At 41.4% G+C, this 25,791-nt stretch overlaps 1 protein-coding gene across 1 annotated transcript in view; it reads left to right on the plus strand.

Annotated features, from left to right (window-relative positions):
- Positions 1-25,791, plus strand: part of man1a2 (mannosidase, alpha, class 1A, member 2) — a 210,450-nt gene that overhangs the window by 123,417 nt on the left and 61,242 nt on the right. The window contains exons 5-6 of the mRNA XM_034186132.1: positions 17,258-17,376; positions 23,802-23,882. Coding sequence (XP_034042023.1) covers positions 17,258-17,376; positions 23,802-23,882 — 200 coding nt within the window. The remainder of the gene's footprint in view (positions 1-17,257; positions 17,377-23,801; positions 23,883-25,791) is intronic.

Consider the following 25,791-nt stretch of genomic DNA (forward strand, 5'->3'; position numbering starts at 1 on the left):
TGGTCGCAATCAACTGATTAAAAAAAATAGTTTTACGGTCTGTGACATTAGGAAAAAAAGTGATGAGGAAGTGTGAATTTTTTTGTTTTGTTTTGTCTTTTGCTTAGAAACATTTTCAAATCTGAAAAATGACACGAGGGACTGAAAATATCAGCTATTTTTTGAAATAAATATTTTTCTTCTGGAATACATTACTGTTAAATATTAAAACCTTTCACACAAGAAGTAAATATATAGTCTTACCTGTGCGTTTCAGTGAGCTCATCTTTAAACTTATCCACCGTTACAAAACGAAATCTGAAAAATAATTTAATTTCTTCTGTCCTGGTTGAAGAAAACTCCATTTGACACACAGGGTTTGGTGCCAGGTTCCAGCGCAGCTGTAATCCGTTATTGCGGCTGATCGATCTAGTCTGTGTTGTTAACGAGCTGCTTTGCGCTGCAGGAAAAAGACTCGGAGCGCTTCAACTGCTCATAACTTCTCAGTCTGCACATGATGACATTATCCCATGGTCCAGAAAACAATAAAATAATCTGAAGATCCTCAGTTTTGTCTCTGTGTTGAGTGGAGAAGCCAGGGACTCCATGCAAGTGCGAGCTTGTCATTGTAAGTGTTCCACCTGCCATTCTGCCGGCGAAAAGCAACCATTCTGACACCGAAAAGATGGTGCAGCTCTGACCCGAATCACAGGGCTGTCAATAATCCATAAATTAATCCACAAATTAATGGGACAGTTAAGATAATTGTTCCGGAGCTGACGCCACTTCCTCCTTCTTCTTGTCCAATGGCGGCACGCCGGGAAGTTCCTGGTCTTTTAGTGGCATGCAGTTCAAAATCTGAATATTTATCTCTTCAAGAACTGTGCACCAGGAAAAGATAAGTTTCAAACTGTTGTTTAATTTTAGTCTTAAATATTCATGAACACATGGCATTACATGTCACCAGTGTACCTGAGACAGGTGCACAGCCGACTCAATCAAGGCTAAGAACGATGCTGCAGCCTAACAGTGAACAGGGAGACCTTTATGAAGAAAACGGCAGAACGGAATTTAAAATTCTTCAGGTACTGACTAGAGGTGCACCGATCAGGATTTTTTAGGCCGAGCACTGAAATTTTGATCTGCCGATACCGATCAAGGCCGATATCTATCTCCCGACATCCTCTCCCTTAGAGGAGTTCAGGTGAAACAGAGTTGCTATTTTTGATGTGACTGAATCAACCTCAGCATATTCACAAAGTGGGTAGTGCATAAATGTAGCGACTGGCTGAAGTGAAGCAAAGTTTTGAAAGGTTTTGTCCAGCTCTGAGAGGCAACTGTCAATTTGCTCTGTGTGGCGCACAATGTCAAGTTGTGCACACACCTTCCGTTGCGTCTCCACCTCTGATGCAAGGTTTTGGAAGTTGCCCAAATTGTAGTGCTGCAGCCAGATGTTGCATTTTTAGTTTGCATGCATTAACTCCTGATCATATTGACCATGGTTTTGGCTTTTCCTTGCAGCTCTAAATTAAGCTCATTCAGCGTGTTGGTCAGATGGTTTACAAATGCTAAATCAAGTAGCCACTGATCATCATTTAGTTGTTTGTGTTCTGCATGTCTATAGAGGAGGAGGAACTCCTTTATCTCCGGACAGAGCTCTCGGAATCTCTGCAAGACTTTCCCTCTACTAAGCCATCTCACCTCAGTGTGTAGCGGCAACTCGGAGCAGTCGCAGTCAGCCTTCTCCAGATGTGCACAGAACAGCCATCTTTGAAGAGATCTAGCTCAAATAGAACAGATGATCTTCATTGACTCATCCATTATCTCTTTCATGTTTAGTTTTTCGCACATAATGCGTGCTGGTGTATTATGCAGTGGGAATTAAAGCCGTGGTCACAACCCGCCGTACTTGCACGTGCGTGCAGTCTACTTGCAAAAACGTGGGCTAAATTTGGAGATCTGTACTTCGTAAGTACTGCCTCAGTACAAATTTAGGAGCACGCAGACACACCATAGAGGTTTTAGTACATGCAGAACTTTCGCTGCGGTCAGGCTGCAGATTCACCAGCAGTACAGATGACGCACGTTGTGAGTACTGCCTCAGTACGGATTCAAAGCAGCACATTTTCATTCAATTACTATTGAATTAACCAAATCCATACGTAGGCAGTACGGATTTGGAGGCCGACAGACTTGCATGCACAACGCAGCTTCTCACTTGAACTTGGACTTTATTTCCAAACGTCATCACCACACACTCCACAGCTTCAGTCTGTAACTAGCTGTAACTTTTCGAGGCAAGTAAACACTCGTACAACTGACCGCTGCAGGCTGGACATGCTCATGCATCGCCGACACCGAAAAACACCTGCCGCTCTGGTCCCTCTCATAAAAAAATGAAAAGCGACACCCCCCCCCCCCCCGCCCCCCCCCCCACAACACACACACACACACACACACTGCATTACTGTCATCTCTCTTTATTGTTACACTCCTAGAGACAAAAACGTACTGGCCGTGGCATCCGCAGAAAACGTACGGCGAAAAAAAACGCACGGTGGGTTGTGACCGGGGTTTTAGGGAACATGTCATCCTCCCTGCACTTAGCAATAAATCTGTTCACACAGTTGATCATTGCAGGTCCGCCGTCCGTGGTGATTGACTCCAATTTGCACACTGGGAGCTGAGTTTTCTTAATAAAGTTTTTGAAAGACTGAAACATGTCCTCTCCCCGTGTGTGTTCGTTCATGGACAGTACTGTTAACAGCTCCTCATATCTCGAAACACCGTCTGAATAAAAATGCACAGCTTGGCTGCATGTTTGTAGATTTGTCCAGTTGCAATGAAAATCACTCACAGTCTGCGATGTCCTTCCAAAGCTGCTGTGTCATATCCTTGGTCAAGACTTCACAGCGCCATGTAGCAGTGCTTCTTGATAGCTGGAGAGCTTTGATTGAAGATAATATTTCCAGTTTGTATTTTCAAGTCCTGAAACAGCGAGTTGGCTGCTTCAACAAATGCCTACTTTATCATCTCTCTATCTTGGAAGGACTTCTTGCGCTTAATGATGGAGTGACTCACCCGGACAGATGCTTCGGTTGCTGCCTTCGTTTTTGAAATCAGGTGTGAGAAAAATGACTGCTGTCTGGACAACTGTCATTTTAGTTCTTTAACCGTTTTCTTTCTTAGCTCGCTTTTCAGAGAGATGTCAGTGTCATAGCTTTTATGAACAGTCTGAAAATGTCACTCCACATTTCCCTTCTTTGGAATAGCGATGGTAGATTGACAGCTCAGACAAATACACTTGGAACAGGACATTGTGAAATAAAAAGTCCTCCTCCCAGTCTGGATGGAAGTGGAAAGGTTTTGCTTTGTTAGGTGTTCCAGCTCCCCCACTCATTTTTATATCCATTCTTTTTAGAAGAAATAAACTTGAACATCAACCAGATAATTGGCCTGCTCTGTATTAGCGCACACACAGTTTAATGTGCAGACTTTGACCTGCATGGAAAACGGTGAGATCTCACATGCATGAGTGGTGACCTGTGTGTTAGAAAAGACAAAATCTCAGACTGGCTGCCCTGTGCGTCAGCCAAGTGGCAAATGCCATCGTGAGGATGGATGATTGGTGGATGGATGATTGGCTAACATCTCTCTCTCTTGCTCTCTTTTTTTTTTTAATGCCATGCAATCGATCCACACTGCCTTTACAATCACCCGGTCGATCGTGGTCTGAGCTCCACAGAACCACTCAGGCCAATCTGTACATTTTTGGTGGGCAGCCAGGATATCCTGCTATCAGACGTGTCTGCTTCACTGCAGTGTACTTTAAAAGCACTTTAGAGGCTACTGTCTATACTGATAATAGCTCTGATGCTCTTGCTTAAAGCCAGAAAGTTTCCTTTTGAATTGAGTCATCGACAAGAGGAGATGGGGCTGACACAGACGTGTTTGAGCAGAACTTACTGTAGCTGAAATGAAGCATTTACAGAGCAGAGTCATGGACTTTGACTGCTGAAATATACTTTGAATCTGTGCACATGTATTCAGGGTTCTCGCTGGGGTTCAAGAACTGTTAACCACTGTGGCTAATTGGTGACAATTTCAGTTAACCACATGGGAAGTTGATTAGCCACACTTGATTCAAAAGAACAAAAAAGCAAATATGCACAAGTGCAAATTCAAGAGAATAATCAAAACAGCTCATAAACTTTTATAATAAACCATGATTAAATAGCAAACTTGACAGCATTACAGCTTGAACACATCTATTCTGATTTCAGTTCATATTATACTGCCCTGTAGTCTGTACGCTCCTCTGGGCCCAATTTCATAAAGTAGTCTAATCTTTAGTTGAATAAACTCACTTAGTTGAAAAACGTTTTAATGTTAGTCGCACAAAGCGCTTAGTCGGCTGAAGTGTCACTTAGGCGGCTAATGTTTTTAGCCTGGTACAGAGGAGGCTAATCTTATTTAAGTTGACAAAACTTCAGTGTTTGACCTCAAAACATGACAGTTTTCATGTACCACCACTTGATGGAACACTCAAGAGCACCCCTATGTCACTCATATTCCTCCAAAAGGAGAGCTTCCTCTGCTTTTGTCCATGGTTGTAGCAGATGACGACTGTCATGTGTTTGTGACAGTTCTCACACTACCTACCAGGTGTCGCCGTTACGGTGAGCAATGTTGTGCGCACAAAAAGCTTGACAGAAGTGTAGAAGAAGAAACTGAAACGTGAAACTGCTAGACTAAGAGCTAAGCACGCCACTCTGCTGTTTGTTTGGGTCCGTAAATCTTAATAAAGCCAGTTAATGAAACCAAGGCTACGGGTAGCCGCGGACTTAGCTGAGTGCCCTCTGCTGGCCATTGTGGCTGATGAAAACATCAATGACAATACAAATACATGTAATTTGGTCACTTTTCAAAGGGGTCAGACTCATCAATAAATAAAATCAGCTTGGTGTATAAATCTCATTGTTCCAGGCAATGAGAGCTATCTGCTGGCTGTCAGAAGCAAGTTAGAGACAAAACCAGCTGATTTCAGTAGAACAGCATACATCCCGTGTGTGTTTTTTCATTGTGCGGCCAGTCATGGAAGTACTAATTCTCGCCTTCGGATTCGTCACTTGGCCAGAAGTGACATGAGGTAAGACGGCCGATCTACAAGTTTAACCGTTGATGTGAAACTGTGATTAGACGGATAATGTTGGGCGACTATCTCTTGTCGACTAAGTAGACTTTAATAGACTGAACGATTAGATTGCTTTATGAAACTAGGCCCGGGGCCTCACTCACTGTCTGAACTCGGTCACTCCTTAATACATCAGTAGATGTGATCTTAAGACACCCATTCATGCTTTCATCAGCTCCAGACTTGATTACTTTAATGCACTTTATACTGGTACTAACCAGGCTTCTCTTGCACAACTTCAACTGGTGCAGAATGCTGCTTTTCTTCTTTTAACGAACACTCACTAGATGTGAGCATGTTACACCTGTACAGTACTCACTCCACTGGCTTCCAGTTTGTTTTAGAATTGATTTTAAGATTTTAATGTTTGTTTTTAAGGCTATTAATGGCCTTCCTACCGGTCTGAAATTTAAACACTTACAGTAGGGCATTACAGGCGTCTTGTCAGCTTTACTTAGATGTTCAGAGGTCAAAATACAAACTCTGGGGTGATCGTGCTTTTGCGGTAACTTGCCCCTGACTGTGGAACAAGCTACCTCCTAACTTACACACTGTTCCTGACCCAGTACTTTTTAAATCAAAGCTTAAGACTTTTTATTTCAACTGGCTTTTAATACCTAGGGGTGCTGTGACATGTTTTGTTTTTATGTGCTGTTTTAACTTGATTGTATGTGGCTTTTATTTTTGTGAATCTTTGATTTTACTGTAAAGCATTTTGGACAACGTCTGGCTGCTGTAAAGCACTTTATAAATAAATGTTGATTGATTGATTGATTGATTGATTGATTGATTAATACAGTCATTGTGATAGGTGGTACCTGCCGCTGATAGTATTTCATTATTATGTGTTATGTGTGTTATTGCATCCACCAAGAATGTAATATAATCATCGGAGTTTGTCTGTCAGCCTGCCTGCCTGTCTGTTAGCAGGATTACATCAAAACTACTGCACAGATTTTGATGAAATTTTCACCACAGATTTCTGGAGTGTGTTAGATGAGGTGGTGGAGAGTGTGCCCAAGCATGAAAGAGTGGTGATAGGAGCAGACTTCAATGGGCATGTTGGTGAAGGGAACAGAGGTGATGAGGAAGTAATGGGTAGATATGGTATCAAGGATAGGAATGGGGAAGGACAGATGATAGTTGATTTTGCAAAAAGGATGGAAATGGCTGTGGTGAATACCTACTTTAAGAAAAGGGAGGAGCACAGGGTAACATATAAGAGTGGAGGAAGGTGCACACAGGTGGACTACATTCTTTATAGGAGATGCAAGCTAAAAGAAATCACAGACTGTAAGGTGGTAGCAGGAGAGAGTGTCACTAGACAGCATAGGATGGTTGTTTGTAGGATGACTTTAGAGGTAAAGAAGAAGAAGAGAGTGAGAGCTCAACAAAGGATCAGATGGTGGAAGCTGAAGGAGGAAGACTGTTGTGTGAAATTTAGCGAGCAGGTGAGAGAAGCACTAGCTGGAGGGGAAGCAATTTTGGACAACTGGAAAAGTATTGCAGATGTGGTGAGGGAGACAGCTAGGGCGGTACTGGGTATGACATCTGGACAGTGGAAGGAAGACAAGGAGACTTGGTGGTGGAATGAAGAGGTCCAGGAAAGCATAAGGAGAAAGAGGTTGGCGAAAAAGTTTTGTGATAGTCGGAGAGATGAAGAAAGTAGACAGGAGTACAAGGAGATGCGGCATAAGGCGAGAAGAGAAGTGGCAAAAGCAAAGGAAAAGGCATATTGCGAGCTGTACAAGAAGTTGAATAGTAAGGAAGGAGAAAAGGACTTGTACCGATTGGCCAGACAAAGGGACAGAGCTGGAAAGGATGTGCAGCAGCTTAGGGTGGTAAAAGATGCACATGGTAATGTGCTGACAAGTGAGGAGTGTGTGCTGAGAAGGTGGAGGGAATATTTTGAAGAGTTGATGAATAAAGAAAATGAGAGAGAGAAAAGGCTGGATTATGTGGTGAGAGTAAATCAGGAAGTAAAAGAGATTAGCAAGGACGAAGTGAGGGCTGCTATGAAGAGGATGAAGAGTGGAAAGGCAGTTGGTCCAGATGACATTCCAATGGAGGCATGGAAATGTCTAGGAGAGATGGCAGTAGAGTTTCTAACCAGGTTGTTTAATAAAATCTTGGAAAGTGAGAGGATGCCTGAGGAGTGGAGACGAAGTGTGCTGGTTCCTATTTTCAAGAACAAGGGTGATGTGCAGAGCTGCAGTAACTACAGAGGCATAAAGCTGATCAGCCACAGCATGAAGTTATGGGAAAGAGTAGTAGAAGCTAGGCTTAGAAAACAGGTGAAGATCTGTGAGCAGCAATATGGTTTCATGCCGAGAAAGAGCACTACAGATGCAATGTTTGCTCTGAGAATACTGTTGGAGAAGTACAGAGAAGGACAGAAAGAGTTACATTGTGTGTTTGTGGACTTAGAAAAAGCTTATGATAGGGTGCCAAGAGAAGAGTTGTGGCATTGTATGAGGAAGTCTGGAGTGGCAGAGAAGTATGTTAGGGTGGTGATGGACAGGTTGACAGATGAGATCAGACAGGAGTCCCCATGGACTATGATGTTTGCAGATGACATTGTGATCTGTAGTGAGAGTAGAGAGCAAGTTGAGTCTAGTCTGGAGAAGTGGAGATATGCTTTGGAGAGAAGGGGAATGAAAGTCAGTAGAAGCAAGACTGAGTACATGTGTGTGAATGAGAGGGAGCCCAGTGGAATAGTGCAGTTACAAGGAGTAGAAGTGAAAGTAGATGAGTTTAAATATTTGGGGTCAACTGTTCAAAGTAATGGAGAGTGTGGTAGAGAGTTGAAGAAGAGAGTGCAGACAGGGGGAGTGGGTGGAGAAAGGTGGCAGGAGTGATTTGTGACCGAAGAATATCAGCAAGAGTGAAGGGGAAAGTTTACAAAACAGTAGTGAGACCAGCTATGTTGTATGGTTTAGAGACGGTGGCACTAACAAAAAGACAGGAGGCAGAGCTGGAGGTGGCAGAGCTGAAGATGTTGAGATTCTCTTTGGGAGTGACAAGAATGGACAAGATTAAGAATGAACATATCAGAGGGACAGCTCAGGTGGGACAGTTTGGAGACAAAGTCAGAGAGGCGAGATTGAGATGGTTTGGACATGTGCAGAGGAGGGACCCAGGGTATATAGGGAGAAGGATGCTGAGAATGGAGCCACCAGGCAGGAGAAGAGGGAGACCAAAGAGGAGGTTCATGGATGTGCTGAGAGAGGACATGCAGGTGGTTGGTGTGACAGAGGAAGATACAGAGGACAGGGTGAGATGGAAACGATTGATCTGCTGTGGCGACCCCTAACGGGAACAGCCGAAAGACAGAGAAGAAGTATAAATCTTTGATAGACACCAAGCCCTTCTGTCTCCAAACACAAAAAGACTTGTCATGCCAAGGAGGCATAAAACCATGATTAAAACATATAGGAACCTGTACTGATGTTTCTGGTAATGACAAAAAGCTCCTAATTTGGTTTAAAATTCTTATTGACTGCCTTAAGGGAAAAGATAGACTCTTATGAAACTCTGAATTCTCAAACTTTGAAAATAGCATAGCTGGCAGAGAGGAATTGTTCACACAGTTGGCTTCCATTTTAACCCACACTGGTGTTGTTGGGGTCTGAGTATCTTACAGGCCCTGTCGCCAAAAAATCAATGCTCTGACATTAGCAGCCCAGTAGTAGCGTTTAAACACCGGGAGGCCCAGTCACCCCTCCGTTCTAGGTTTCTGTAAATGTATTTTTGAGATCCTGGCATTTCTGCCATTTCAGATATAAGATAAGGTAATTGAGTCTAACTCTTTAAAGAAGGCAGCAGTAAGGTAGATTGGGAGATTTTGGCATAAATATAAAAATCTAGGAAGAGAGACAATTTTTATGGAGTTTATACGCCCCACCATAGACAGAGGTAGAAGTTTTCAGCATTCAATATATAGTTGTCAATTATTTTGAATGGAACCCCTTGCAGAAAACCTGGCGAATACACCTTGGAAAGAAGCATAAACTCACTTTTGGACCAATTGATCATGTAGCCCGATATTTTACCAAAAGATCTAATTAAATTGAGTACAACCGGAATAGAGTCCTCAGAATTACGCAAATACAGAATTACGTCATCGGGGTACAAGCTGATGCGCGTTTCTATGTCTCCGATCTGAAGTCCCTTCACTTGTGGGTGGGTTCTTATTGTTTCAGCTAGCGGTTCCAGAACAGTCGCAAAGAGAGCCGGTGACAGCGAGCAGCCCTTGATGGATTTTGACAAAATTTAAATCGCATGTGGCTATTGTACAAAGGAAGACCCTGTTAGTGTTGGATGTTGGGAGTGATCTGGATCATTATGCAGATTCAGAAGCAGAAACATACGGCATCATGGCATAAAACCAAGATCAGGAAGACACTTTTGTTTCAGCTTGTGAATTAAATATCAGATTGCAACGTCCAGACCGTTCTGGATCAATTTGCAATTATTGCATTGTGTTGTGGAATCCACATCCAGGTTAAGTCCGGGTCACGATGTGAATCACATATGTTTTATTTTGAGTCCTCTTCAACCTTTGGTGGATGTCAGAAATATTCGATTTCTCTTGTTTGTGTTCATGCTGTTATGTGTGTTCTCCATAACATTTTTGGTGAATGTTAAAGTGGGCTCCCATGGGTCTTTGGGCCACTTGTCTTCAGCCCAGGCAAAACTGTGCTTTAATCTGCCACAGGCTCTGTTTACTGATGTGATCTAATTGTTTCTACACTTGAGGTGTGAGGCACCTTTTTGCTCCGTATTTTAGGAAACTCTTGCGCTACACAGCTGCTGAAAGTAGGACAATATATTATTTCTCAAAACTCCATCTGATACTCGATGCGTATCTCAATATCAATACATTTTTGTGCTTAGTACTACTTACATCAATTTTATTTACAGTGATGCAAATAAGTGTTTGATCCAATGCCGATTTTGCAAGTTTTCCACCTGCAAAGAATGGAGAGGTTTGTAATTTTTGTCGTAGGTACACTTCAGCTGTGAGAGACAGAATAAAAAAAAAAAAATTCTGAAAATCACATTTTAGGATTTTTAAGTAATTCATTTGCATTTTATTGCATGAAGTATTTGATCACCTACCAACCAACAAGAATTCTGACTCTCACAGACCTGTTGAGTTTTTCTTTTCTGCACTCTTTGCCTGTATTAATGGAACCTGTTTGAACTTGTTATCTGTATCAAAGACACCTGTCCACACACTCAATCAATCACACTCCAACCTATCCACCATGGCCAAGACCAAAGAGCTTAGTGACTAACTTAGTGCAGAATTGCAGAAAAACCTAGACACAAAGTAATATACAAATAGTGACTGGTTTGGATGGCAGCATAATGGTGTCACCCCTTGGGTCATTGTTGCCTGCGGCCTTCAGCCTTGGACAACGATGATCCCTCGGGTGGACACGATTATGCTGCCCGATAAACCAGTCACCATTTGTTTTATTATACATCTGTGTAGTTAATAAATTTATCTTTACAATTCTGTGAAAAATTTGCTAAGTCATTTTTTATTCTTTTTAATTTTGGTTATTTTTACTAGAAACAAATTAATTTAAATTTCATTCATACCCTTGAGGTACCTGGATATCCTTTACTGTAGTGAGTTTGTGGTATTGTGCTTCAGCCTCTGGCCAGACTTGGAGCACACTGATGCGTAGAATTGTCCCAGGTCATGGTCGAGTGTGGCAGTGGGAAGCTTCTCAAACTCATCGGGTGAAACACCAGGCAAATCTTTCCCGTCATCCTTCGCTAAAAAGTCCTTGAACAGTGCGGAACTCTTCTTGATACTTTCGCGGTACTCTCACGGTCTTTCTTGGATAGAAGAGCGTTTATCCCATCAGTATCCACGGACGCAAACCTTCTGCTCTCCACCATGATGTCATCTGCGACGCATCACCCCTGCGCATACGCGAAACTTTGTTGCCCCGTTATGACAAAATCGGTCCGCAGTCACTCATAATGTTGCCCGAAATGGTGCAGAATCAGTCAATAATGTGATTATTGTTAACTTTGGATGATTTATTGTGCAAAGTATTGCAATTATTACACGCGAATCAGCCAATCAGAACAAAGGATTTCACTCAGATGTATAATAATACTGATTAAACATTTTAGCTGCTAAAAATATAATAGTAATAGTAATAATAATCATCATCATCATAATAATTATAATGATGATGATGATTATTATTATTATTATTTATTATTATTATTGTATTAGTAGTAGTATATGAAAAAAATGTCAAACAGTTTTACTCTGTGTGTTTTACCGAGTGTGTGCATGCGCACACACAAACACACACAGACAAAATTGTTTGTGCCCTTCAATTAAAGAAAGTACAAGTAAAAACCCACAATGGTCATTGAAAGTACTTGAAACTGACAGAAGTAACCATGAATAAAAATTTACTGGAAATTGACTCATGAAAATCAAACATTGCTTTTGAATTGTGATTTGACAACATCATTTTAAAAAACAAACTAATGAAACTGGCCTGGACAAAAATGATGATAATCCCCAGAAAAGATTGAAAATAATTTAACCATAGGAACATGTTAAAGTAGGGTGCATCCTGCAATTAGCATCACAAGTGTCTTCAAACTTGTAATTGGTTAGTATTTGTATTTGAATGGTGAAAAGTAGTCACTGTGCTGTTTGGTATCATGGTGTGTACCACACTGATCATGGACCACAGAAGGAGAAAGTTGTCTCTGGATGTTATAAAGACAGTTATTGACCAGCATGTTCAAGGTAAAGGCTACAAGACCATCTCCAAAAAGCTTGATATTCCTGTGACTACAGTGGCACATATTATCCAGACCTTTAAGGTCCACGGGACTGCAGCCAACCTCCCTGGTCGTGGCCGCAAGAGGCACATTGATGACAAATTGAAGAGACTGATCATACGAAGAGCCTTGAACAACTTCCAAAGAGATTAGAGGTGAACTCCAAGGTCGAGGTCCATCAGTGTTAGATCGTACCATCCGTCTCTGTTTGAGCCAAAGTGGACTTAATGGAAGACGATCAAGGACGACACCACTCCTGAAAGCACATCATAAGAAAGCGAGACTGGAATTTGCTAAAATGCATATTGATGAGCCAAAAAGCTTCCGGGAGAATGTCCTTTGGGCAGATGAGGCAGAACTGGAGCTTTTTAGCAAGTCTCATCAGCTCTATGTTCACAGACACAAAAATGAAGCACTCAAAGAAAGAACACTTTACCTAAGGACAGTACATAAGAGAAAAATGAAACATGCTGAAAAATTTAAGTCTAAATGAAAGTAGAAACCTTTAAACCTTCGGGTCTGGTCTGTACAAAAGAGATAAAGGCAGTCATTTTTTAAAAAATATATATATATTAAACATTTAAGTTTGGTTGGACCATTTGGGGCCTTGTCAGAGTCAGGAATTCAAATCTGTGGTCGTCTTGTTAAATATTTTTATTCATAAAATAAAAATTACGGGCACCACTGACTGACGTGTACAATATGCTTCATCTCCACTGATCTGCAGTTCAATTTGAAAGCTTTCCAGTGACTTTGAAACATTAAATCAATTCCCTTTTCTTCAGGGGACTTGATTATGATGGTTCCTTCAATGTGCATAGTTTTAAAACGCAACAGTAATGAGTCTCCGTTATTAAGAGGTACTCAACTCTAATCTGCAGAGAGTTGACCTAAGCTGTATTAGTATTTTAACGAGGGACAGATTCATCACCGGCTGTATAAATACAATTATATGACACCTAAATAGATCCTTGTCATTTGAGTGGTGGATTTTTTGTCACCAGACATTCATTATTTGTCCCATTGCATGATTTTGACTCCATTTACCATGCATTTTTTTTCCACATATGTTTTGCTTTATTGAATGACTGCATTACCTTTTTGTAAAAATACATCCATGATATCATGAAGGTGAAGGTGCTATAAACCAATTAAAAGCTTTATGGGGGACATCTTTAGCAGCCATACAGTGCTGTTTTGCAACACAAGGTTCGGTCAGATCGGCACACAGAAATGATCACACAGACTGCATTTTGCTAGAATAAAAAGGCGTATATTTATTCCCCACAAAAGCAGTTACATCAAACACAAGTGGTTGCAGCGCATTTTTCTCTTACCGTGACGCCTTTAAGGTGGAGAGCCAACACCTTCAGCAGAGTGCGCCTGTCAACCGGCTGGGCGTTCGTATGTTAACCCGCAGCAGACTCTGTTGAAGCATGGTTCTACTCCCTCTTTTCTAGTGTGTCCGCGAAGGGAGGGTGAGTGGCCAACTCAACCTCCCTGGCGCACATAATTTACGCCTTTAATCAACAGGCATCTGAAAGTTATTTCAAAGATATAATAAAAGCAGTTCTTCACTCCCAGTTCAGAATGATCCCAGCATGCTTCACTCCCAGTCGTTAGTGGCTACGAAAACAAAGTCGTGCTATCAGTGTAATAATAACAAGTACATCCAGCTCTTCGCTCCCAGTTCAGACTGACCCCAGAGTGCTAAAACAAAATTAAATAACAAATACATTCTCAGGGTTACTTTAAGACAGGTGCAAAACAGCACAATAACATTTTTATTATACAAGTGCATCTGGAAAGTATTCACATTGCTTTACTTTTCTACGTTTTTTTTTTTTTGTTACTGCTTTATTCCAAAATGGATGAATTTTTTTTTTTTTTCACCTCAAAATTCTACACAGAATAATGACATTGTGCTAAAGGGTTTTTTAATATAAATATTTTTGCAAAAACTTTGTCATTATGGGGTGTTGTGGGTAGAATTTTAAGGGGGGTGGGGGGGGGGGACAAAACAAATTTACTCCATTCTCCCAACTAATAACTCCAAACTAATTAACTTGATTGCAATCATAAGAATTAAGAAGAAATTAAGAGTAATTGTTCTTGTAACATATTTGTTATTTTGATTACACAAGCCACTTTTGTTTGCATTAAATAGCTCAATTGTTCTGAACAATGACCATCATAATATACAATTTTGCAAATTTGTGACTGCTTTAAAACAAACCAAGCAAAACGATATTATATTTCTAGATACTCTTCTGTACATGTTGTACTTAATGTACAATAAATTTGGGATTTTTAAATTTGGTCATACAGAGGTGAGATGAAGTCACCAGCAAGTCATTCTGAAGTCATGAATCAGCAAGTCTCAAGTCATAATGGCCACCAATTGTTTGCAAGCTGACTTGAGACTTGCTGATTCATGACGTCAGAATAACTTGACAGTGACTTCGTCCCACCTCTGGTCATACAGCCCAAATTTTTTGCTTTTTTTTTTAAAGGTAATTTTCTTAGTTATTATACTAAATTAGTCTTTAAATTACTTTACCTTATTCAATTGAAACAAAAGTGAAACAAAACAAACCAAATTTAAGCCAATTTCACACAGAGATACAAGATATGACAATTGCAACTGGGGGATCTTATTTATTTGCTGCTAAAGATTGCCAGACTCATTATCTCTGTGACAATTTTATGCAATTTGAGCAGTTGGTGACATGGTATGGCCTTTTGAACAGTGCCTTTAGCAAATCTTTTTTTATCCCGAAGGGGTATTATGTTGTGGCAATTTTTGGCTGGCCATCCATCTGTCTGTCCGTCCCTCCCTCCCAAAAACGGTACAAGCATTCTTAAATCAACTCCTCTCACACTTTTAGGAGGAATTTTATGAAGCTTAGTACAAGTCCTTGTTAGGGATGGGATCGATCCGATCCAGTATCTATATCGGTTTCTGATAACAACCTATTTCAGAGATCGCAAATTTCTGATACAGTCTGCGGAGTTTTCCGATCCAGGAGCTGTCTGTGTAACATCTCTACAAGTGCTGCTCTGCTGGATGCAGAGTGTGGGGGTGGGTGGCGGCTCTGAACAGAGGCATGTCTCTCACTGAGACACGGAGTTCTGTAATGTGAGATGCCTCCGTTTGGGGGATCCCTTCCGCATTTAGCAGCCAGCTAACAAGCAAGCATTGAGGAGTACTGTCACTGATATGTCTGCTGAAACATTGCAAAGCAAGACAGCAACGTGCAATGTTTGCAGAGCCATTGTACCAAGAGGCGGATGCTCCGTTGCAACCTACAGTACAGTGACCTGAATCAAACATTTGAAATAGCGCCACATTAAAGAGCGTGAGGATTTTTTTTGACCGGGAGCAGAAAGAAAAAATGAGCGAGAGTGCGATGATTTACTCAGACTGACTCCAAATATGAGTAAATTAAGTACTTTTATTTATTTTTTGGTGATTTCTTGTTGCATTTTGCAAATGTAGAAAACAGGATGGAGTGCGCCATCTGGTGTTCAAGAGTTGAAACTTCAGCCACTGACCCAATGATGAATAAAAGTACTTCTTTCACCAATACATCAAATCTAGGGTTGCATCTAAGATGTATCTTCTGGCAAATTGTAGCTGAATAAAATCCTCCTCTATACCACTTTATCATGAAGCTGTATAACGGGATACAAAATATCCTTGTATAAAATCAACAATGATAATAATAATATTAAAGCAAACGGAGCTCTGGTATCGGACTAGTATCACTATCAGCTGATATCCAAATTCAGGTATCGGGATCGGATTGGAAGTGAAAAAGTGTGGATTGGATTGTGCATCCCAATTCAACAACTATTAATCCCACAAGGGCCAATTAAGTTAGAGCAGTGCGTAAAACACAGCGACCTATAACATTATATAAAACAGATAAAATCAATAACTAAACAAATGAATAAAAGTAGACTTTGGCAAGGAGTTAAACCCTTTTGCCCTAGAGCCTATTTCACCATAATCACATACCCATACATTATGATTTATTTCTCAGCTTGTACAAGGTCAAAAATGCAAAAGTTTGGATCAGCTAAAAGACAGGTGCTAGGGGATGTTGTGGATGCAAAAAAAATTGAAAGTAAATAATACTTGGTAGGAGTAAATGAGGTTTTGTTTTTTTTTTTCCCCCAAAAATGAATTCCGATTTATTTCTTTATTTGCTTGGGGCATTTCAGCTGTGGTTAGTTGATATGTGATTGAAGTGAATACTTTTGTAGAGGAGACTTCGCTTGACATTTTGATGTATAATAAGTGCATGTTGGTGTCAGCATTGGTTAGTTATGAGTGTTCAAATGTTCCAAAATAGGGCAAGTCCCTAAATTTGGGAACTCTAGGGTTTAAAAAGTTAAAATGAGTAGCCAGACCTAGTCCTAGACCTAGACCCTAGTCCTTGTTATAGGTTGGTAATATGCATATTTTCATATTCTTATAGTTGGGCTCCTTTTACAGTGTTACTGCCCTTGATTAACAAACATAGACTCTGTCAGTTTCTTGCTTGGGTGCCTGCATTCTGAAATCAACTCCTCTCACATTAAACGCCATAGAAGAAACAGTGTACTTGATTTTATCCACAGTCATGTTTTGAGAGGAGGGCATTTTGTGTCAACATCAAGTCATTATATGTGTGTGTGTGTGTGTGTGTGTGTGTGTGTGTGTGTGTGTGTGTGTGTGTGTGTGTGTGTGTGTGTGTGTGTGTGTGTGTGTGTGTGTGTGTGTGTGTGTGTGTGTGTGTGTGTGTGTAAACAGAACATGGAAGCAAATTTTCACAGAAATCCAAATCCAAACGGAGGTTTTTCAGGACAGACGCCACGGAGGGTGCCATCTTAGAAGTACTAATGCTCCAATATCAAAATAAAGCATTAATGCCAAAATAAAGGTTTTGAAAATTAATCCCAAAAGTTTTCATAATAAAGGATGCACATCATCGTGTCATTCACATGCCATATCCGAAAGCTGAGGTTGGTCTGACAAGCAGTCAAAGAGATATGCAAGCCACATACCCACACACTCGCACTCAGATGTTTCTTGCTTTATAGATAGATGTTGATTTGATGAGGTGGTGTCAAAAATTGTACATGAACTGCACTTCCACAAAAACAAGAGTGAATTCAGTTTCTTCTCTACAATGTTCAATGTCTGTTAGGTGACATTTTGTATAGACAAATTTCAGCAGCTGTTCATGTTTTAATGTCTGTATTGTCTAGGTAACTCCCAATTGGGGGCGACCATTGTGGACGCCTTAGACACGCTCTACATCATGGGACTGCATGAGGAGTTCAAGGACGGCCAGGAGTGGATCGAACAGAACTTGGACTTCAGTGTGGTCTGTACCTCCCTTCCTCTGTCTGATTTGACTTGTATATAGTATCATAGAAAATTCTGAGGTTAAAGTTTTTAAGTGCTGCAAACATAATGAAAAGCTTCTGAATATTAACTAATTACATTAAAGAATGCTGACCATTGAAGATGAAACACAATAAATATCTCATCTGATTACCCTTGACAACTGAGCTCAGATAAACTATCCCATAGTTTTACAAAAGCGTATTTATTAGTTAATATTAGACTGTAAAGCTACAAAGTAATCGCGTTTTTATGCATTTCGACACATCTTCCTTTTTACGGTAATATACTACTTTGTTTAATAATGTGGAAAAACATACTGATTTGTGTGATGGTAAAACAAATACTATTCCTACACACACACACACACACACACACACACAGCCTGCTGTCTTTCTCTTGGCTTTGATAGTCCCCAACAGAGGCAAAGCCAGTGCAGCTACATAGACTGAGAAGTTATAAAATTCTGACACATAGAACTAATTAACCTTCGGGTCACTGTGGCTGTGCAGGAGAACAAAGGATGGAGACGGGAATTGATGATCAGGAAATGGCAGAGAGGTGAAAGAGATGGAAAGGATTGATTGAAATTGAGAAGTGATGTAAGATGCCAAGAAACTGGATATGGAAATATAGTAGGACAATTCAAATTTGGAACATGGTGCTAGAGTCATGAGGTATAAAGAGCAAATTAATTTAAGATTCAGTTAAGAGGAGCAGTGATCTGGCAGGTCATGTTGCTGCATCCACTGCATTATTGAACCGCCCTGCGTTCTTATTGACACACATTCAGACAGACCATCAGTCCATCCACAGTTTCCAAAAGCAGCCATCTGTCCAACACAGCTAGGTGACACACTTAAACCTGCCAAATCTCTCATGTGCCTTCTGACAAACTAGCTGAAATTTCATGTCTTCTTTTTAAGAAAATCCTTCTCTGTTCTACTGCACCACAAAGCTGTATAACTGGTAACGTGGGCAAATCTGTTCAACAAATTCTTGTCATTTGATTTAGTGCTTATTTGCTAAAGTATTTCCATGGGTAAATTCAAAAGTGATAAGCTTATATCAGAATGCTGGGTACCCCATTTTTCACTGTAGGAAATTTACATATGTTGTCTGATTTACTAAGGTCCCATATAACAAGGGTTAAATTGCGTGTGCTTTCCAAATGGGTTGTAGAATGTTTTTCCTGGTGATTTGCTAATTGCGCACATGACAGCGGATAGTAACACAATGTAGCCAGCAGAATGTAAGTGAGGATGTTACATTTGTTAATGACCACATGCAAAATTAAATTCAGTCAGCCAATTGTAGTTTGCACCTTGTGCTCTGTTACGCACAAACTCTGCCACATAACTCAGTCTGTTCTTGCACTGGCAACGAAACAAAGATCTGCTTCGAGCACTTGCTACGGTTCAGAGACTTTGCTATCTGTTGGACAGAATTAGACTAGAAATGTGTCCAGTGTTGAACATGTTTGAAGTTTTAGTGAGGTGACCTTATGTATCAAGTTTACGAGGTCTATCAGAAAAGTATCCTACCTTTTTATTTAAAAAAAAAAACTATATGGATTTGAATGACATGCAATTACACCAATCATGCTTGAACCCTCGTGCGCATGCGTGAGTTTTTTCACGCGTGTCGGTGACGTCATTTCCCTGTGGGCAGGCCTTGAGTGAGATGTGGTCCCGCCCTCTCGGCTGAATTCCTTTGTTTCACATGCTGCTTGAGACGGCACGTGTTGCTTTATCAACATTTTTTCTGGACCTGTAAGGAATATCCGAGTGGACACTGTTCGAGAAATTAAGCTGGTTTTCGGTGAAAAGTTTAACGGCTGATGAGAGATTATGGGGTGTTTCTGTCGGTGTAAGGACTTCCCACGGAGCGGGACGTCGCGCAGCGCTTCCAGGCGCCGTCGTCGGCCTGTTTTGACCTGAAAACATCCTAATTTAAGGCTTAATTCACCCAGGACGTCGTGAGAGAACAGAGAAGATTCAGAAGAGGCTGGCATGAGGACTTTATGCGGACATTCCACTGTTTAAGGACATTTTGTAATGAAAGACGTGCGTGCGAATCTGTGTGCGCCGTGACAGGAAAAACACCTCCGTGTTGAAAACCATTTGTAAAATTCAGGCGGCTTTTGATGGCTTTCAACAAGTGAGTAACAGCTTGGGCATGTTCCAACTTGCCCGTTAAGGTTTCCAACGGAGGTGTTTTTCCTGTCGCGACCCCCCACGGTCGGGTCCGGCCCGACATGCGACTCTGCCCGCACATTCTTTCATTACAAAATGTACGTTAACAATGGAATGTCCGAATAAACTCTTCATGCCGACTTCTTCTGAAAGTTCTCTGTTCTCTGACGACTTCCTGGGTCAACAGAGCCTGAAATGTGGAAGTTTTCAACTTGAAACGGTGAGACGCTGCCGCCTCGAAACGCAGATCGCCGTCAGGCGCCGTGGGCCGTCCTTATGGTGACACTACCAGACCAAAATCTCTCATCAGCCGTTAAAATTTTTACCGAAAACCAGCTGAATTTATCGAATGGTGTCCACTCAGTTGTGCCTTACAGTTTTGAAAAAATTGTGATCAAACAAAGGAGCAGTCTCTGAGCCATTCCTAAACAATGAAAAAATCGACGAGAGGGTGGGCGACTCCTCACTCAAAGACTGCCCACAGGCGAATGACGTAACCGACAGGCGTGAAAAAACTCTTGCATGCCCACGAGGGTTCAAGCATGTCTGATGTAATCACACGTGATTCAAATCCATATGGTTTTTGAAAAAAATAATAAGGTCGGATACTTTTCTAATAGACCTCGTATCTTGATATGCAAAGTCTCAAACAGGATATTATGTACTTTAGAGTTCAGTGACTATAACCCACAGTCAGCATCAAAGCGCAAAAAAACAAACAAACAAAAAACAATATTTGTGCCACAGCCATCTGAATACCCAGACTGTGTTCCGACCTGCTCCAAGTAATTTATGCATGAGCCTCCAAGCACAGTACAAATGTAGGTAGTACACAATAAGAGTAGCTGGACAGCTGCCAGGATGCAGAAAGAACAATAAGAATTTACTTACAAGCCGTACAGTTGTGGTCTGATTGCGGTTCGGCAGAATATATTCCAGCAGCTCTCGAGGTGCACTCGAATTTCAGGGTGGAAGCAAGCTGAACATCCGCACAAACACAATCAGAATGTCACGAATGCCGTTTCACGCCATCTTATTGTTTAAAATGCAGTCAGACTACGGTCAGATGGCACTTCGACTGCCGTTCAGTAGTTGTTCCACCTTGACTCCACCACAGCAGTTTTGAACAAAACATTCTAGGCGGCCGCATGACTGTGCCCGACTATTTAGACTGCTCTGCAAATGCTGTCCAACGTTTTCCAAATTCACTTCGACACTTCCCGACTGTGGGTCGACGTTTTATTCAGGCGCCATTCGGCCTCATTTGAGCTACGTGTGACGGAGGTCTAAACTTTCACCATAGGAGCTGTTGCAGGCTGAGGCCTGCGACCGTTCTGAGCCTCTGTGACAGAGTGAGACATGCAGTTTAGAGAGTGGACATCGGGTATATTGCAAAGCAGGCAGCATTATTCTGTGACTTGGGTTGAAACAGTGCCTTGATCAAGAAGGTGTGTTACTGCTACCATCCTCACACCGCTGTCACACTTCCCAATGTCTCAAACTACATCACAGGCCGAGCGTCACAGCGTCACGTTAACTTTGACAGATAAAGAAAATAGTACATTTCAGTACCAGATCTGTCCCTCAGGCTGTCATGCAAAACCATTCTAAATACTAACCAGAAGTGGAAGATGATCAATCAATCAATCAATCAATTTTTTTTATATAGCGCCAAATCACAACAAACAGTTGCCCCAAGGCGCTTTATATTGTAAGGCAAGGCCATACAATAATTATGTAAAACCCCAACGGTCAAAACGACCCCCTGTGAGCAAGCACTTGGCTACAGTGGGAAGGAAAAACTCCCTTTTAACAGGAAGAAACCTCCAGCAGAACCAGGCTCAGGGAGGGGCAGTCTTCTGCTGGGACTGGTTGGGGCTGAGGGAGAGAACCAGGAAAAAGACATGCTGTGGAGGGGAGCAGAGATCGATCACTAATGATTAAATGCAGAGTGGTGCATACAGAGCAAAAAGAGAAAGAAACAGTGCATCATGGGAACCCCCCAGCAGTCTACGTCTATAGCAGCATAACTAAGGGATGGTTCAGGGTCACCTGATCCAGCCCTAACTATAAGCTTTAGCAAAAAGGAAAGTTTTAAGCCTAATCTTAAAAGTAGAGAGGGTGTCTGTCTCCCTGATCTGAATTGGGAGCTGGTTCCACAGGAGAGGAGCCTGAAAGCTGAAGGTTCTGCCTCCCATTCTACTCTTACAAACCCTAGGAACTACAAGTAAGCCTGCAGTCTGAGAGCGAAGCGCTCTATTGGGGTGATATGGTACTACGAGGTCCCTAAGATAAGATGGGACCTGATTATTCAAAACCTTATAAGTAAGAAGAAGAATTTTAAATTCTATTCTAGAATTAACAGGAAGCCAATGAAGAGAGGCCAATATGGGTGAGTGTGCCACTTCTCTCGTGTTTGTCTCACCAGCTCCCAGTTCAACCAGACACCATCTCCACTATCTGTTACTGATTAAAGAGCTGCCATGTCAGGCTGACCCAGGTAGTGAGTCATTGTTGGACTACCCAGAGTTCTGTGGGGATACTGCAGCTCGAAGATGATGGATGTGTTGGCATGAGGCTTAAGCTGTTTCTCTCTGATGCCCCAAATGAAAGGGCTCCATTTTATCGAGTCCTTAATATCTTACATTAAATCGATGGTTTGATCAGAAATTTCAGTATGTCATATAAGATGGTTTCAGCTGTTAGCATGTCACAGTTCAGTTTACTGTTGTTAATCCAATTTATTTACGCAAAGAGACACATAATGAGCACCATGTTTGTTCAGATATGAAGAGCAGCTTGTTTTAATGTGTCAAGATAAATGTTGCTGTGTTTTTTTGTGTGTGTGTGTCTTGTTTGTTGTGACATCGTCCTTTCCTCCTTGTGGTTCGTAGTCTTTTGCAGAAGGTGAAACACATTTTGACAGGGACGTGTTTTGCTCTATGTGCTCCCTCATGTCTTGCATAGAAATAAGTTGTCACAGAATTTAGTATTTTAACTTTGATTTGAGGGTGACAGGTTTTCCACTTGTTTGCTGTCAGACCTGAAGGACTGTCATTACAGCGCCAGTAAAAATTTGCGCTACACCATATGCTAAGCTACAGTATGTGTTTATACAGGTGCACACCACCCCCCACTGTGAATTCAACAAAAATAGATTGAGGTGCTGTGCAGATCTGCTCGTCATTCATATTTTGATAGAGTGAACATTGCAAGTTCCAACTTTTACAGTGCAGGTTGAGCACGTGTATTGTTCTGACAAAGAAAATTATATTGAATTTTTGCCATTATTCTTTCAAATTCTGATAGTGTTTCAGACTTTATTTTGAGTATAGGTTGGTTATGAGAAGATGCATCGCAAATCTGTTGAAATCAATTTAAATGTGATGATTCAGGCCAATTCAGATGGGAAATTATTTGCGATGCTCTCACACACACACACACACACACATACCAGAGACCGAAATGAGGTTGGTTTTCGGCTGGTTAAGCGTGTCACAATGATGCCTCACATTCACCCATTCACACAGTCATACTCACACACCGATGTCAGGGTACTGCCATGTACGACACTCACTACACACCGGGAGCAACTCGGGGATTAAGGACCTTGCCCAAGGGCCCTTAGTGATTTTCCTGTCAGGCTGGGGTTTGAACCGAGGATCCTCTGGTCTCAAGCCAGGTGATGGTCAAACCTCTGTCAAATATCCACCCTTAAACCAACTTCACTGCGGTACACCAGAGATCTTCTGGTCATGCCGAAATGCAACTTTAACACTTTGCTTTGGCAAAAAGACAAACTGAAATCCGACAGCAGCATGACACAGACTATATGTTAGAGCAGAGGTCTCAAACTGATTCCAGAAAGGGCCAAGAGGGTGAGGGTGCAGGTTTTCTTTGCACCCACCAACTATACCAGGTGATTTCACTGATTAACATCACTTTGAGTAGATGGAATCAATTAATCAGTGAAATCATCTGGTGGAGTAGGTGGCTGCAAAGAAAACCTGCACCCTCTTGGCCCTTTATGGAATCGGTTTGAGACCTCTGCTTCAGTGCATCACTCACATGAAATTCCAAGACGTATTCTTCGTAATCTTTCATCTATTATTCACTCAAAAAGCTATTTATAGCTCAAAATTCTAGCAATGTGTAAATGACAATTTCAAGGTTTGCTTGCCTGATAGATTTTTCTTTGCTCTCTTAACAGAACGCAGAGGTGTCTGTTTTTGAGGTCAACATCCGTTTTATCGGAGGGCTTCTGGCTGCTTACTACCTCTCGGGACAGGAGGTAACTACCTGATGAAGTGTGTGTGTGTGTGTGTGTGTGTGTGTGTGTGTGTGTGTGTGTGTGTGTGTGTGTGTGTGTGTGTGTGTGTGTGTGTGTGTGTGTGTGTGTGTGTGTGTGTGTGTGTGTGTGTGTGTGTGAGCTTCCTGGCGTTTACAGACTGAATAATTTGCAGAAAATGTGTGATTGAAATTAATCTGAGTGACTGCAGTTCTCGTTGTATTTAATATGGTAATGTCCATGTAGTATCTTTGGGACTCCTTGGACTTTTACACATTTTACACATTTTAATTTATGACATTGAGCTAAACAAATAATCAAAGCTTCTCTGTATTGAGCACTGAAGTGATGACTTCACAATCCCTTGACAGTGTTTTTCTCAGGAAGACAAAACTTTTCCTTTGTTTGTTTAGTTGTTTAATTTTCAGCTAATAATGGGTCTAAACCTAAACTTTGCCTAATGGAATGATGCCAAATACTGCTCTGGTGCTTTTGCTGTTTTTGAGGAGAGACTGTCAGGAATAGTGAAAAGGATGGAGACCCAGTGACAGGACTGCAAAGATAGGGGGAGGATGTTTGAAGGTTAGGATGAAGAGAAGAACGAATATGATGAATGGCTGAGAGGTGGAAAAAGCCAGTGAGAATCATTCTTCACTTTTTTGGGAGGACATGTCCTTGAACAAGGCACAGCAACCCCCAGATTCACCTCCAGTCAGTCACTCAACAGAAGAGCAGATGTTTGGTTTGAGTTGTGTAGCTCCAACTTGCAGGGCTGAGTCCTGGTCCACTGAGACCTGGGTTTCTTGATGACTTAGAAGGACTTACCCCAACTTCCTGGATAAAAGTGACGACTTCTCAGTGTGAAATTTACAGAAAGTACACCATCAAAACAGAAGTAATAATAATAGCAAACAGCTGTCTGAAAGTAATGCTGATAACTTTTAAAACTTTTCAAAGCATTTCTTCAGAGCAACGGTGGGACTTCACATTGAAAGCGATTACGTCCCTGCGGGGTGCTGATGTTATCATGCTCAAATCAGGTACCACACCATGTCCAAGAGCTCAGACAGTGAATTAAAGTTTTACTCCAAAGTATTCTGTAACAGTGGCAGTCATAGGTTTTGGTTGGACTTTGGTTTGATTCCTTCTGTACTCCGAAAGGACACTGGGAGTAAGGAAGGTGTTACTCTTTTTCGTTGGTGAAAGTTTGAGTTTTCCAAACTGTACAGACGTTCTCTGATCATCTCAAAATCTCGCTAGATTGTGCTGTGACACGAGCTAGCTATGCCAATATGGTCTCCTTGAACAACTCTTACTCCACTATGCAAGAACCATTATCTGCTTTTTAAGGTAAATTAAGAGCTGTTCATCTGTCTTTAACTCCTGCACACTGTCGCGTGTGCTATCTGTGTGCTGTGATACAGTTGGAGTGAAATTTCTTTTTCCGTTATAAGGTTGGACTGAGTGATTTGTGTTTATACCATCTTTTTATATTGGGTTGTTATGCACTTTAAAGTTGTATCATCGGCAATTAGGTTGTTGTTTTAATGTTTAAAGGCCGGACTCCCAGTTCAAACTGAATAATTGCCTGTTTATCTACGTAATCTTCACACGGCCCAGGTGTGAAAATGACAACTGCGTTGTCTTAGACACTGATAGTGACGCTTGTGTTGCAATGTGTGCAGCTTTACGCCTAGTACAAAAGAGGGCCCAGGTACTCAGTGGTTGGATAAAAGAGAAAAATCTGAAGGGAGCAGAAGAGGCACACACGGAAATGCAAATGGGTGAAAGACAGAAACCGGTTAATTAAGAAACAGATATGAAAGAGACGAGAATTGGTCAGAGTTGTACATCAGCATTCGGGAGGTGGAGGTGGTCTGGGAGAGTAGAAGCATGGTAGGAGTGATTGATT

The sequence above is a fragment of the Thalassophryne amazonica genome, chromosome 14, assembly GCF_902500255.1.
Source record: "Thalassophryne amazonica chromosome 14, fThaAma1.1, whole genome shotgun sequence".
NCBI lineage: Eukaryota > Metazoa > Chordata > Actinopteri > Batrachoidiformes > Batrachoididae > Thalassophryne > Thalassophryne amazonica.